This window comes from Triturus cristatus, chromosome 2_2 (assembly GCF_964204655.1).
Source record: "Triturus cristatus chromosome 2_2, aTriCri1.1, whole genome shotgun sequence".
NCBI lineage: Eukaryota > Metazoa > Chordata > Amphibia > Caudata > Salamandridae > Triturus > Triturus cristatus.
This window is the reverse complement of record NC_140582.1, coordinates 92,067,306-92,083,158: the sequence shown is the minus strand read 5'-3', so window position 1 is coordinate 92,083,158 and position 15,853 is coordinate 92,067,306. Positions and strand designations below refer to the sequence as shown.

Sequence of the window (15,853 nt, the reverse complement as noted above, 5' to 3'; positions counted from 1 at the left end):
ACGTATGATCAATAAGAGTTTGATGTGGTTTATCCTTCAATCAGCAATGACTTATGATTACTAAAAAGATATAAAGCTCTTAAAACTGAATGTCATTCAGGGCATCAAACATTCTGCACCGGTGCACCGAGTCACAAATCATGCACTTGAAAACAAAGAGCAATAAAGAACAGACAACAGATGCAAAACCGTGAATGGGGTGCACAGACAAATATCAAATATGAAAACCTGAACAGATAATGACCATGTTCTAAAGGACACACAGTCAAAAAAGACTAATGCATTTGTCATACTTTTATAAAGGTATTTTTATATATATATTCTCAAACACAACGTGGTTAAAATACTGCTAAGAAAACAAATACAAAAACATAACTTGACTGGTCACACAAAACAACCTATACAGAAAAAAACAACGTCACCACCACACATAAAATCCTGACGTTTCCAACAATGCAAATTATGTACACCTAACAGTGCAATTCCAACCCATCCTAAACGTGTTGTAAGCACCATTATTACAGTCTATTTCTGCAGATCAGTCAAAAAATAATTTGAACCCCTAAAACAATTGTCATATTTATTGTACTTTTAAGCAGTTTAAGGTAGACAGTTTGTCTTTTTCAAGTTATGTATACTAACAACAAAGAGGGATTTGCGCCCTGCGTACACATCAGATGTGCCATTTGCTAGTGCCATACTAACCAAATTATTTTGCTAGAGATACACCAGAGAAAAGCTTCCCTTCAACAGTGGGGGGTTCTCACACCCACGATGGCTGAGTGGAGAAAAGGAATGGACTGGTATGCCGCACAAGAGGAACCCATCTACATGGCATGCGGCTGCCTTCGTAAACATGAACAAATATGGGGGAAATGGCTGGACCACTATGGACTGCGGGCATTTACATAGATAATCCTGCATTCCTCTGCAGGATGTCTAACTGGGAGCAAGGGTTTTGGCAATGTCATTGTTATTGTTTCTGATTTCTTTATATACAATTTTGAAATCAATAAACTTGGTTATCAAAAAAGTGCAGGGCCTTCCACTTTTGTCACACCACTTACAAAATGACACACAGTTTCACCCGAAACTTCAAGAATGATCGCTTTTTCTCATCAAATTTGAAATGCGAGTGTTTTACTACAGCTGTAGGGGGAGTCCAACTCTCTGCTCTCCCCCGCCCCTCCCCCCTCCAAAAAGATGGAAATTCTGCAGCAAACTTAATATGGGTAAATAGAACCAAGGTCTTTTACAGGCAGTGTTGAACATTATTCTAGCAATCCATGATTGACAAGTGAAGTTCATTGCGATCAATGTATCTACTCTCTGCAAATAATAAACCCTGCTTTGGAAACAGGTACCCTGGAAGGGAAAACAAAAAGGGAGTCCACTGGTAGGAGTGTTAAGCTGGTGTTTGAACCCTAAAAGAACTATCAGCTTGATCAAAGAAACATATTCTCTTTTACTATTCACAGGTCAATTCCATTGATTACATTTTAAACGTAGACCACATTCCAAAATCTTTTTTGTGTCAAAGTTCAATTAAATGGTCTTGGCATCAACTTTTTGTTCACAGGAAGGCAGACAAAATTAAAGCAAAGTGCTGGGAAGGTTATTGCTCTGCCACCTGAGACATGTTGTTTTGGAATGTTTGTACAAATGGCTGGACTGGCTGAACCGTTTACCACATTTCAGGCAGGCATAGGGTTTCTCCCCGGTGTGCACACGGATGTGCTTCTTGCAGTCTGTTAAGGTCAAGAAAGTCTTGCAACATATTTTACATGCATATTTACGAGCACCTTCCACAACTAAGACATTGTGCTCAGATAAGGCCTTTTTGCATTTTGAAAGAACATCAGCAGATGCCCTAGTCAACTGTGGGGGGCCTTGCTGTGACGAGTGTGCATTTTCAAAGGAAGATGTCCCATTCATGTTAGATGCACTGTCCTGTATTGGAGCACCTCTAACAGATGTCACAACGGGCATTTTGGGGGCAATACGGCGATATCCAGGAAAACTGTTGCCTCCCACTCTACCAGAGCCCATCATCATTGACCTAGACAAAGAGTGAAGTCCCAAGCCAGATCTTGGATAGTCCATTCCAAACTGTTCTGCTGCTCGGTAACCCAAAGATTGTGCACATGGAAGGCCCATTATATCCTGCATTGGTCGAACAAAATGAGAGTCAGAGGAGTCGTTGAAGGGGCTGTCCATGTGAGACATTGCAGACGCAGAATGTCCACTATTGGGCCCAGATTCTGGGCTCATCAAGTATGGCACATCTGCATCCAATCTGCAATCACTAGTTGTGTTCGGAATGTTGTCATCATTGTTTTGATTAGTGCTATAGTTGACACTTCTGCTTTTGCTCAAAAAGTTGGAGATGCTGAATGGTGACTTATGTTCTAGATTGTTGGATACCTCCAACATATGAATGTCCCCTACCCGGTCCGTACTAGACTGTGGGTCAGAAAAGCTGCGGTCACTGCTTTCAGGGCTCAGTTCAATCTTTTCTGTGCTTGCTACCCCTCCTTCAACTTCAACAGGTTCACTTCCTTCTGCTTGGGATGTTACATCACTAACTTCATCCTGAGGCTCCGGAGAGCTCAAGGGCTCCGATTTGACAATGACTCTCATATGTTCTTTCTCATTAAGATCGATCACTGCATTTTCATTCTGGAAGACATTTTTTTCACAGGCTGAGTCCTGGTCATAGCTGGTTTCTGCTTGAGCTGTTTGGGATGCCATTGTCAACTGAGACAAGTTACCTCCGACATTATCTGACTGGCTGGGCACTTGGGAATCCTCTTGTGAGTTGAAAGATTGGTCAAACATGATAGTGTTATCCTCGTGAGTGTCTGCTATGGCATCAGACTTTGAATCCTCCACAATTTTTAGAGCATCTTGTGAAAAAAAATCATTGCGGGAATGAACTAAAGACTGACTATTTTCTTGTGTTACATCTGAAATGATGGAGTCCTCAATGGAGGCCCTCATGCGCTGTCTGGCCCTCTCTTCAGAGGATTGTTTACGTTTGTGTAGACGACGTATGGGAAAAGTAGCTCGCTGCTCCACGCCACTGCTCCGCATGGATGAACTCATTGGATTGGATTGTTCCTCTGTGCTCTGGCTGGAATTTAGAGCAGAGCTTACTATACTTAGGCCGAGCTGCTGTAGCATGAACGATCTCTGCATGCGGGCATTTTGTTCTTGAACTCTGTCACTAGGAGGAGACATTGGCAATGTTCTTGTAGTAAGATAGTGCTTACAGGCCTTTACAACAGAATTCAAATGCAAGTGAGAGGCAGACAGCAAGACATCCATCACATTGCTCTCCCCAAGCATGAGTGTTGAGGTGTACATCATGTCAATCAAGGCAGCAAAAGCTTCCGCAGTCACCACCTCACTGTCCAGTTGGATCATGTTCATTGACTGGTCACCTTCTGCTACAGAAAACAAGGCCCGGAAATGTGTGCTGCATGCTGCCAGCACCGACCGATGAGCTTTGAAATGTCTGTTGCCCACAACGATCACACAGTCACATAGCTGCCCATGAAGTCTCTGATAGTTAAGCTGCTGGAAAATCTGCTCAAAATGTCCCGGGAAATCCATAATTCTATTAGAAGAAAGATGAAAAAAACCTTAAGACCTCAATGAAGCAATTTCTTTTTTATACAACTTTCATCCAGCATTTATAGACTAGCCAAATCAAACCCACTTTAGTACTGACATTTAAATTTTTTTAAAAAATTCTGATTTTGATAAAAGGATTAGATAACTCATTTCAAATAAAGCGAGAGATTCCAGTCATATCCTCAGTACTCCCCGCATATTATTCAGAAATGTTCCACTCTGAATGTACTTTGCAGCCAAAATAAGGTATTTTAAATAATTTTGCACGTATATATTCTAGAAAACTTGGCAGTGTAGTACAATGAGAGCAGGAAAACAGGATGATCTGAACTGCCTGGTGAGGCTCGGCTTATAACGGAGTCAATACTGTCATCGACATAAATATTTGATCTGTCTCTACTCAATCGTGAGGTCTATTTGCTTTTGACAGTAGATCCAATGTGTGATAAGTCTCTATAATGTAAGTTGTCTTTCATGAAAGCTGTCAATCTTAAAATTAATAAAAACAGATTTAAACCAAAAAAAAATGAGTGCAGGAAAACAGCTTGATGGATTAAATGGCAAAATCGTTACTGTCCTAGATATACAATAGTTAATCTGTAGTCAAAGTAATTGTCAAGCAAAAAGTCGGTCCTGCACAATTTTAGGGAAATGTGAAACAAAACACAAGAGCGGATTGAAGTGGGAAATTCAGTACCTAGTCACAAATCATTTTCTACTGTTAATACAACAGTTTAGGAATTAAAGAGGAAATACGACACCAAGCTACTTAATTCATGAGGATTTGTATTACCAGTTTCTTAACTAAATCAAAAACATCAATAATTTACAGTGTCCTAAGGGATTAAGGGAATGCGGTCAGGATAAACTAGGATTCCGCTCTCTGAAAAATGGGCCAAAAATGCTAAAAGGGGATACACATCCTATGCACATTTTCCCTAATTTATGCTGTGTCAATCAGCATCAAAAAAATGGAACAAGACAATACTGCCACATTTATAAGAAAGTAGCAAATTCAACAAACTGAGATTTGCATGAGAGGTTACACATAAGATTAGAACTCCCAAAGAGCTCCATGCTAGCGACATCACCGGCAGAGATTTAGGAAAATCTGAACATGGTATTCGGTGATTCCAAACAAAGAGTGCAGACACCTGTTTTTTCCTTAAGTACCACTGATTGCATTACTGTATTTCTGCAATGCGTGTTAGCGAGTCAAACTAGAGCAAGAGAAGAAAAAACTGTATGAAGTCTTGATAAATGGCACCTGCCTCCTTGCCATTACTATTACAGACATCAATTTGCAGGGAGAATACTAGAACACAGGGAAATTGAATAGAGAAAAAACTATCTTAAGGAAATCAATGGCTACAATGCAGAGATAAGAGATTCAAAGCAAGGAGTGAAAAAGTTACTTACCTTCAGTAAAAGAAATTCTGGTGCATACTATATATTTCCATAGATTAATCCCCTTATGAATATCCCCAGGTGCTATAGTGAATCCAGAAACTCTTTCTCAAGTAATGGCTCGCCAGCTAGGCTTGCGCAGGAAGTGACTACACCTGACATCATACAACACCACCTGGTGCGCTGACATCATTTCCTGCATTTTTCCGGCCTCAAACAAGGTAGGTTGGACACAAATAGAATACTCTGGGTCCTTACTATGAAAGGCTCTTCCTCAGAAGAGATGGAGTGAGGGTGGTGAGGAATTTCTGAGAAGTTGTAGTATCCACCAAAAATATTATCAAAGGTGTTAGACCTGCCATCTGTGGGGTGGTCTTCCCCTAAACATTTTGCTTTTTTTACCTCCACGTTTTGCTGTATCTTTTTGTTGGTCTTAGGACTCTGAGCACTTTACCACTGCTAATCAGGCTAAAGTGCATTTGCTTCTTCCCTAAACAAGTGTGTAATTGGTATATACCCGGATTGACATATTTAATTTACTTGCAAGACCCTTGTAAAGTGGTATATCGATACCCAGGGCCTGGAAGTTAAATGCTACTAGCTGGTTGCAGCACTGATTGTGTCCCCCACAGAAGAAGCCTTTCATACCGGTCTCAGACCTGCCACTGCAGGGCCTGTGTGTGCAGTTTACTGTCACTTCGACGTGGCATATAAAACTACTTGCCAAGGCGTGAACTCCTCTTTTATTACAACTAAGTCACCCCTCAGGTAGACCCTAGGAAGCCCTGAGGGCAGGGTGCTATGTAAGTAAAATGTAGGACATGTTTTACATGTCCTGGTAGTGATAAACAGCCTGTTTCGTTTTTTTACTACTGTGAGGCCTACCCCTCTCAAATGTTAACATTGGGAATTCCCTTATACCTTTTTCTTTAAGTGGTAATTCCTGATCAGAGAGGAGTTGCTTTTTCATGTTTTACATCTTTGGATTGAATGAACAAGCCTCCTTACTGGTGAGGTCACATCTGACCTTACTGTTTTAGAAATGCCTCTTTTAGAAAGTGGCCATTTCTCTGCACTTACTGTTCTATGTGTCCGACAGCCTCTCTCCAATACACATCTGGGCTAGGCTGGGTCGACAGCTACATTTGTGCATTCCCTCTAGACAGCCACAACAAAGAACACTCTGCATCTACATTCTGATGTGTCTTCCTGGGCATGGAGGAATGGGATGGGCGGGCACTTCACTTCAATAGGTAGTGTCCTGCCCACACACATGGTGCTGCTCAGCCCCCCACAGATAGCCTAGCAGACAGGACTGGGTTGTAAGGGATTCTTGTGCACTTCCGAGGAATCGTTTGAAGTCCCCCCCTTCTACAAAGGCACTTTTGGGCAGAAGTACTGGGGCTGTGACCCCTGCAGATAGGCCACTTTTTGGACTTGTAACCAGATACCGCTGGCTCTACAGCTGCACATTGCCAGAAGGACTGCTTGCTACCAGGAGGGACTGCCGCTCTGCTTACTGCTCTGCTGTGTTGGCCAGCCGCTTGTTGAGCTGCAGGAGGGATGCCACTGTGCTACCGGCCTTATTGTGCTGGTCTGCTGCCTGCTACCTTTGCGCTGTGCTGACCTAAAGCGTTCTACAAGAGCTTGCTGGCTTGCCCCCTGTTCTTGAAGTTTCAGGGCCATCAAACACTTCGCTTTGTAGAGCGCTTCGCTCTACAAAGGTCCAGCATTTGCTTTTGACCTGCAATTTCAAGTTACACCGATCCATGCCAATCAAGATACCAGTCTCTGTGCTCTAGCTAGCGTGCCAATGGAGGCCTTCCAGTGTGGACCCCAGCATTGGCCTGGTGACCAGAGATTACCCCGTTACACCGCATTGACCAGCTCAACCCCATCAGTAGAGGCCACGCTGTACGCCAACATCGGCGCTCATCATACCCTAGAAGGGAGGGCACTGCCGAGAGTGAGATTGCAGTATCTGGGCCCCTTGTGTTTCGCTTGGGCCGCTAAGTCTGTTCCAATGCTTCTGCTACCACAGCCGGAGCCCAGGTACTGTTTGGTGCGAGGTCCCACTTTGAGACCAGAGTGCCTAAATTCTCTAGTCCCAAGTGAGCCCTGGAAGCGACGCATGGTGCTTTATTGAGCACCATCTGTCCCTGCATATGCTAGAGCTGCATATGCTGGAGCTATGTAACCACGACACCCCTAGCCTGGCTCACAGGAAGGTCCCGGCACTCCTGTTTGCCAACAATACCCTGTTGGTTTCTAAATCTCCTATGGGTATCCAAAATCTATTAAATCAGCATGGTGTGTTCTGTGAGTGGAGAGGCCTGGAAATCAACCTTTACAAAACAAAGTATATGGAGTTCTATCCTTGCCTGTCAGCACGTTCCTATTCTGTGCTAGACGGTGCCCCCTTGGGGATAGTCCACACGTTTGAATACCTGGGGTTTATGCTTATGGAACAATTTGGTTGGATGTCGCAGATCCAAAAGAATAGACTAAAGCTGAAGTGATATACTGGGGGTATAGTGAGGGTCATACAATATTCTTCTCTACATCCTATTTCCCCAGTGCTGCAAATTTACAACTTGCAAGCCCTTGAAGCATCACTATATGGAAATGGGAGGAGGGGACTTTGAGGTCATGCAAATGTTGACGATTTTGAATTAGTGGAGAACAGGTTCTTTCGCTCCCTAATTAATCTCCTGGTTAGCAGCTCGCTTGATCCATTGCGGCTAGAGATGGGTGCTAGATCCCTTGTCTGCAAAGTTGGCCTAAGACCCCTGTTGTATTGGAGGCGGATATAAGCATCTCCGGAATTATTGTCTTATCAGTTGGGTCTAGAAGAACTTTTGTACCTACTTGGTGCTGTAAGGATCCCATGGCTTCAGTTCATTAAACATCGCCTCACTGAAATCGGTTGCGAGAATTTATGGTCTGTCTCACAGAATGTTTGTGTGCTACCTAAATCCATGCATAAGGGAATTTATTGACGATTCATAGATGAAGGGATATGTAGGAACCGGAGGGTGGACTCTCTCACCACAGCCTTCCTGGAGTTTAAGGAGGCTTTTTTATTGGAAGGCTACCTGGATGAAATGGAGCCACCCTTGGCTAAGTCTCTTTATGTGAAATTTCGAATTGGGACCTTGCCATTGCGTACAGCCACAGTAAAATGTCAGCAACTAGGTTCAGGGCAGAGGCATTAGAATCTACTAAGCATGTCCTTATTTTTTACCCTACGTACTATGCATCTAGAAGGCAGTGAATCTTGCATTTATGTCACAATTTGGGAATTAGGTACTACAAGTCTGCGATTAGCATGTTAAGAACAGATGCATCACAACCCTTTGTCTTTGCGGTCTCCCGTTTTAAACATGTGGTGTTGATTCGTCCCTTTTAACATGTATGAACTCTTGGCCAAATGCGTTTTTATATTGGATCGTAGGTGCCTGGGTTTTTATTGATGATTACAAATGCACTTTATGAACTATGCTGCTATAGGGTGAATACTTTGTTTTTTTAACTCATAACTGATTTAAGTCCTTCTTTGATTTGAAATGGTTTTATTGCACTTGTATATATTTATCATTCTGTGATTTTATGGCAAGTTGCTGATAAAAGTAATGATAATGATGATGATATAACAACCTAATTGTATAAACCTGTGTGGAATCTTTTTGCGGTGTATTCATTGTGTAACTGTGTGTTTGTGTGCTGCTCAAATACTTTACACATTGCCTCTTTTGATAAGCCAGCCTGCTCTGTTGTGTATCTAGCTTACCCTGACTAGAGTTATGGGTTCTGCCTGGCCTGGGTGTATACCTTAGCACCAGAAACACCATTTCTAACAGAAGGTAAGTAACTTTTTCTTCAAATGAATACTTTATCCCAGATATTTATCACCCTATTGATGAGTTCCAGAGCAGTGGCCACCGGCAGGTGGGACAGAATAAAGCCAATCCACCAAGGAAGCGACACAGCAGAATTCTAGCAAGGTATACCGAAGCCCGAGTCACCAAACAGTAATACTTGGCAAACGTATACAATGAAGACCATGTGGCCACCTAGCAACAATGAGAGCCACTGCCGCGCCCCATTCAGGGCACTAAAAGTCATCATGACCCTATTTGAGTGTGCAGAAATGGCCAAGCTGTAACAAGTCTTGATGCAGAGTGATACAATGTGAAAAAGTAGATAAGGTTACTGGTTTGCCCTTCTTGGGGAACATCCACCAGATCTGATCTTGTCCGATCGAAGTAATAGGTGACAGCATGCTTAGATTACAGCCTGTCTAACTGCTCCACATCCTGGGAAGATGAGAAGGGGAAAAGAAAGCTGGCCCATGCTGAAGGCACACATAATCATTAGAATAAAAAAAGAGGCAATTATGCAAAACAAGTATGCTTGGGTAGAATACAACAAATGGAGAACAGATTGTCATGACCTACAACTCTCGCCACCAGACAAACAGCTTTGAGGGTCAAAACACCAACAGAACAACAATGCACTGGCTCAAACGACAATACTATGAGGAACATCTGTTGGGACAGGAATGCCCCTTGCATGGTAAACGGATGTGTTACCCTGCCCCGAGTGCCCGACTGCATGTATTGGATATCCAGATTTTTTATTTTTTGGCCCCGGCATCCCGCTAATCTGGAGTGTACACAGATGGCTAGGTCTGTCCTTGATTAAGAGAGGACCTGGACTTGTCCTGTGACCTAGAGCATTTTAAGGCTAATACTGTGACCAAACTTTTATCTTGCTCACTGGAGTACAGGCCTACTGGCCCACTCAAGTAAAGTTCCACTTCTCGCCCTGTCCCTTGTGCTAGAACCCTGAATGTGTGTTTAGCATGCTGGTGTGTGTGTGGCCTGAATGGTACATGCATGGTGTTTATGATAGAGCCAGAATAATTTAGGCTAATGGGATCCATTTTAGTTTTCCTAGACCTTGCACAAAATAGAGGGCGAGGTCTGCGCTTTGAAACAGTAGACGTGCATTGCTCACATTGCTGTAGACAGAGGGATGACACTTAAGACACTACATTTAAAAGAAGACCAACCTCAAATCCTTTCTAAAGGACTGGAGCGGCAGAGGGGGACAAAGAGAAGGAAACAGGATTATTGGGCAGGTTTAGATCTGCCCCATCTGACAATCGGAGGCCTCTTCAAAATTAATTAACCCAATTACAGAGAGACGTTGAGGAGGCGATAGGACCTTTTGCCAATGGAAAGGCTCCAGGGGAAGACAGCTTGGGCCTGGAGTTTTATAAGGTCTTTTCAGCAAGTCTTTTAGGACCTCTGACCGCTCTGTTTAAGTGTCTCTAGGGAGGTGGATGGGTGCTGGATTATGTTTTTTTTGGGGGGGGGAGGGAGGGGGGGGGGACTTTCTTGATAAACATTCCTAAAAAAGGGAGACATGTAACTGATCCAAGGTCTTATCAACCAATATTTTATTAAACACTGATTATAAGCTATATGCAAATATTTTATCTAATCAGATTGGTATTGTGGCCCCTGCTCTGAACTCTCTGGATCAAACAGGATTTATTAGAACACAGTCTGTTTACAAATACTCCATTTATGGCCTATTTCATCAACTTGATTTCAACAGACTCCATCCTGGCGGCAATTATCTTACTGGATGCAGAGAACACATTTGATCTCATGAGTTGGAAGTATTTATTTAACATTTTGGGTGAATTTCGGTTACTGCTCCAACTCATGAGATCAATCCAGGCCTTATACCAGGGAGCGACAACTCAGCTGATATTCAACAACACGCAGGCAGGGTAAATGATTCTGGAGCAGGTGACCAGACAGGGGAGCCCTCTCTACCTGCTGATATTTGCCCTGATTATTGAGCCACTGGCCCTAGCCCTGTGCCAAAGTAGCCAGGCCCCAACATATATTCCAGGGACTTCAGTAATTAAGTTATATGCGGATGATGCAGCACTGTATTTAACACCTACATTGGATAGTATAAATAGGGCGCTATTAATAATTAAGAGCTTGACAGTGCTGGGAGTTTATAAGATGAACAAGGCCAATACAGAATGCCTACTTTTTAATGTCTTCTCAGAAAGTCTCATCCCTCTTTTGAGAATAAATTACAAACAAGGTCCTAAGAGATGTTTAGGCATACATTTCTCTGAAAGTCATGGTTCAAGGTTATGTATTAGATTTAATTTAGACCTCTACAGAGGGCAACATATACGAAACACAATTTTTAAACATTTGTTATAAAATACACCTTAAAACAACTTTAAAAAGCTCTTTAAAATCTTGTACAAATGATAACAGACAAGTGCATCAGGTGGTGATTTGCATAACATAATTAAACTTTGTGCAGAAGAGACATTATATCTGTAACAGAATGCCTTACTATTTTTACATTTTACTGCCATATAGATATCAACCCAACTTTTGTCTTTTTTTGCTCCTGGCATTTTTTCTCCATTTTCCATCGTCAAATTTTTGTCAACTTTTTAATTTCTTTCTGTCTTGTCCCAGAGAAGTTTTGAAATTGCAATCTGATCAGACTATTTAGTTTTGATGATTGATAGTCTGTACTCTTTCCTTTGGGATGACTCTTACCCTTGTTTTGCCTATTTGAAAATTCCTGGAGTGAAGCCACGACGGAGGAAACGGTATCTTCATTACTGGTTATAGGATTTACTTCTTTATTAGTGAGATCTAAAAGTGCAGAGATGATTGCGATATTCATTTTTTAAATTGCTTTGGAGTTCCAATTTATCTACCCTTTTTTTATTTATATCGGCGAGGCCATTCAAAGAGCATAAAGTCAATGGAGGTGTAGATTGCAATAAAGCCTCTATTTCCAGAGATAAAAATTCATGATCAGTTTTGTGTGTACTCTGTATATTCAGTGACTGCACTTTATCGAAAAGGTCCATGCTACAGATTACGTAGTCTAAAATGGATGAACTGTAGGTACCTATTCTAGTATAGGCGGCGGGTATATCATCTACTCTTCCATTTCGGATGACTCTATTCATTGCGGACACGTGAAAAAGCAGTATTTTCCCTTGTTTATCGGCTTTTATCTTTGTTGGAAACAATGGGATTGGAACAGATAGAGCTACCTCTTTTGCTTAGATCCCCCCGTTATACAGTAGAACATTTGAGATTTTCCTATTAAAATCCCCTGCTTTTGTTTCTGGAGGTACTTTTTAGATTCTATAGTTGATTCTATCTTCTCAAAAAAAAATTCTAGTAGAGAATCAAAAGAGGGTCTGGGCGAAATGTTAAAGATTAGTAAATCTTGAATGTTGTCCAAACTTTCTTTTTAGTGCTTGATTTTTATGCATTGAACATTTAAGAGAGACAAATCAATTATTTCTAGATCCCAATGAATTTATTCCCTTAGGAGACTTGCAAGGCCTCCTTTTGCTTGACCTTTTTTTGCGGCCTCGGCTGCGATGTCAAACCTAAAATAATCAATTTGGGTAAAGTGTCTAAAGACCATGTTTCTTGTAAAAGAACTATCTTTGGGGAGTTTTCCAGGATGAGGGCTAGATTTTCTTGGTTTTTCCCAGCGATATTCCAAGAAACAATTGTCAAACTTCTTTTAAAAAGGGAGTTTTTGTTTGTTACCCTGTTTATTGCTATTCAAATTGCCGGGAATCGAGGAACAGGGATTTTCGTTTGATTGTGACTATTTTTTTAGGAATATGATTCCAGATTTGATGCGCTCCATCTTTGATCGATATGGTTAGAGTTCCTTCAGACGCGTTCGTTTGAGTTTCGGGGGTCCACTGAGGGTGATTGTATTGATAGGGGAACTTACTCTTCATTCCTTTCCTTTGGTTTCATGTGCTGTATAACATTTGCATTACCTTCAGCCACGTCGAATCCATTTTTATGAAGAGTATCTCTCTCTTTTAGAATAATAGATGGAATTACGTTAGACCAAAATTCTACAGTTGCCACCGTTAGTTGGAGTTTGTTCGGAAAGGCTACTAGTTTTATTTCTGCAGTTGTGATTGAATGAAGTTGATAGATCTACTATTCTCTCGCGGTTTAAAGGGGCTTTACCACTAGGGAATAACTCAGTCAATTCCAGGGTACAGGAGATGATTTGTTCCCCCTTTCCGTGCGTATTCCTGGCGAGGGGATGAATGTCTTTTACTGAGACAATCATTTGCTGGTTGTCTTTTAGGTGTTTTATAGAGAAATGTGGCGCCAATGGGTTTAATTGTTTCTATTCCCCTTTTATTTTCAAGTGGTAGAGGATACTGATCTATATTTTGAGGTGTTTCTGGAGCTTTGATAATTTGTTCATTTCCTGGACTGTCTGTTTAGATATTTGTGGAAATTTTACATTCCTAATTGATCGTCTTGAGATTTTGCGTTTTACTCTTTTCTTATTATTTTTCCCCTTAGTATTGTTTCTCTTTTTATTTTGTTTTGACATGGGTTCAGATTCCTTTATGGTTGGAGATCCTAAGGAATTCTTATCTTCTTTTTTAACTAGTTGATTTGGTCGCCCTTGCTGACTTTTCGAAGCTTCTTAGGGGAGAGTGAAGGACTTTTTTTTTTTTTTTAGAGTAGATAAGAGTTAATCTCTCTCTTAGATTTTGGTATCAGGCACCAAGCCCAGCCCCTATGCAGTTAATCCAAGCAGCAAGAGATAAATGGATGCATCTTATGGGTATTTACATTAGTGACCAACAGTGGGAGAGGTATTTTAGCTTTAGTTTCACCTGTTTAGGGGTGCAAATTTCAAGCACATGGCTTTATTTAATAGGTGGATGCTCTACTTAACACCACAGGCTCCGAATAAAATGTTTCCTGCAGTATCTGAGAGGTGCTCAAAGTGTAGCTCTGAGAGAGATTGGCTGTACTTGTACCGGACCTGTATTTCCTTCAGATTTTTATGGGGAAGGGGTATTCAATGCGGTAAACTGGACCATTCAAAAACAGTTCAGCCCTCACAGAGAGCGGTTCTTTTAGGCTAGGTGGATTGGCACTTCCATAAAACCTTGAAAACTGGGAAGTTTATTTTTATCGCAATGCTGATCGCACAGTCACTGATTACTACCCACTGGAAGTCTCTTGCAGGGTCAAGCTTTGAGCAATTGAAGGCAAAAATTAAGAAAGTCAATCAATGGGAAGTTTGGTTTCATGCTAACACACAAATGAAGAGGGTCCAAGGGAACTAGTTTAAAGACCAGCAAGGAGAATATCCCCTAATCTAATACAATAATAACACAAAGCAACCTCGGGCCTATAATAGCACACAGGTATGCACCAACACATGTGCATGAGAGAAGGACTAGAGTTTCACCAAATCTCCCTTGTAAGCAGGGGGACAATCCCTTTTAAGACGCAAACCCTCACCCACCATAGGTGGCATGCTTCATCATATGGGTTTCTCCTCCCAGTGGGAAACCTAGTCCCACTGAGGGCTACAACTCCCTCACTGTGAGGAAGGAGCTCTGGGATGTTTTCAAGATGGTAAGAGACTAACTAGGATGCTAAAATCCCATATGTGAATATTTGGTATGGTGAGAGTGCAGCGCAATCAGGCGTGATAAGTGAATATAGAGTGTTGAAGTTAAAACTACCTAGAGGATGCAAAAAACTACTTTATTGACTTGCTCGCACTGGTAGGATTAAAAAGCAGTGCAAAGAGTAGTATTGATTTAAAACTACTCAATGAAATGTAAGGTCGACATGTTTCAGCCCTTATGATCAATGAGTTGTATCTAGGCTTTCTTCAGAACCAAGATGAATGGGGGGAAAATAAATAAATAAATAAAAATCGCTGCTGCTAGTGCAAATCATTACTAAGAAAGAAAGAACAAAAACAATACAAAACCAGTAATCCTATACGTTGATAGTTGGTATTACTGGAAATATCCATATATTTAGGATAAGTGGCCACACCTCTACCTGGCAACAGCTCAGGGAAGGAGGCCCCGATCTCTCAGTCGGTACCCCGTCACAGTACACGAGCTGCACATGTGTTGATGCATACCTGTGTGCTATTATAGACCCGAGATTGTTTTGTGTTATTATTGTATTAAGTTTGGTTTCATGCCAGAATGAATAGGTACGCTATATACCATAGAAATTGAAGAGCTGGGCAAGTAAAGTACAGGAGAACGGAGAGTAAACATGGGTGTGGAATGTGATATATGTCTGCAGTCATTTTAGGGGTGGGAAGGTCAGGGGGAGGGTGACAGAGGAGGTAAGATAATGGCATCTTTTTTCTGTGCAAGACATAGTATGGTTGGGAACGTGAAGAGGAGGGCCAGTATAGGATGGGGTAGAAGATCCTATGGATTATTCTTTCTGGGGAGAATTGTTTAGTTGAACTATTTGTTATGCTTCCCTTCAAATATGCTATGGAAGGATACTGTTTCTGTGTAATCACCTTTTCTAATAAAAAATACATAATAAAAAGAGACTATCATGTTTTGATTTCTGTAGCATGTAGTACGGAGTGCACATGTATGATTGAAATACTTTCTTTTTTGCAAAGATAAGTGCTGGGCAGGGCATTCACTTTATTGGATTGGTTGACTGAATTTTGAGCTCTAAGCTTGAGTACCCCTACACTACCTCCTCCAAGAAGCCTGTGACTTCTTGCTCTCGCTACACTTAGTCAAGGAAAGCACAACGTGCAACAAAATTGAAAAACGAGCCTCAAAAAGGTTCAACTTAAACCCCGACACCAAGAGACCAACTTGTATCAATGCACAGCATAAATGGTGGCTGGTTTCCAAGCAGCCAGGATGACATCAGTTACCAATGGCAGGAGGCTGAACGCT

The 15,853-nt window shown here is 41.6% G+C and overlaps 1 protein-coding gene across 4 annotated transcripts in view; it reads right to left on the bottom strand.

The window, feature by feature from the left end:
- Window positions 1-283: 283 nt before the first annotated feature.
- ZBTB5 (zinc finger and BTB domain containing 5) overlaps window positions 284-15,853 on the bottom strand; it is a 60,376-nt gene continuing 44,806 nt past the window's right edge. For all 4 annotated transcript variants that reach the window (XM_085641095.1, XM_085641093.1, XM_085641092.1 and 1 more), the window contains one exon: window positions 284-3,619. In XM_085641095.1, coding sequence (XP_085497221.1) covers window positions 1,594-3,615 — 2,022 coding nt within the window. In that variant the 5' untranslated portion in view covers window positions 3,616-3,619 and the 3' untranslated portion in view covers window positions 284-1,593. The remainder of the gene's footprint in view (window positions 3,620-15,853) is intronic.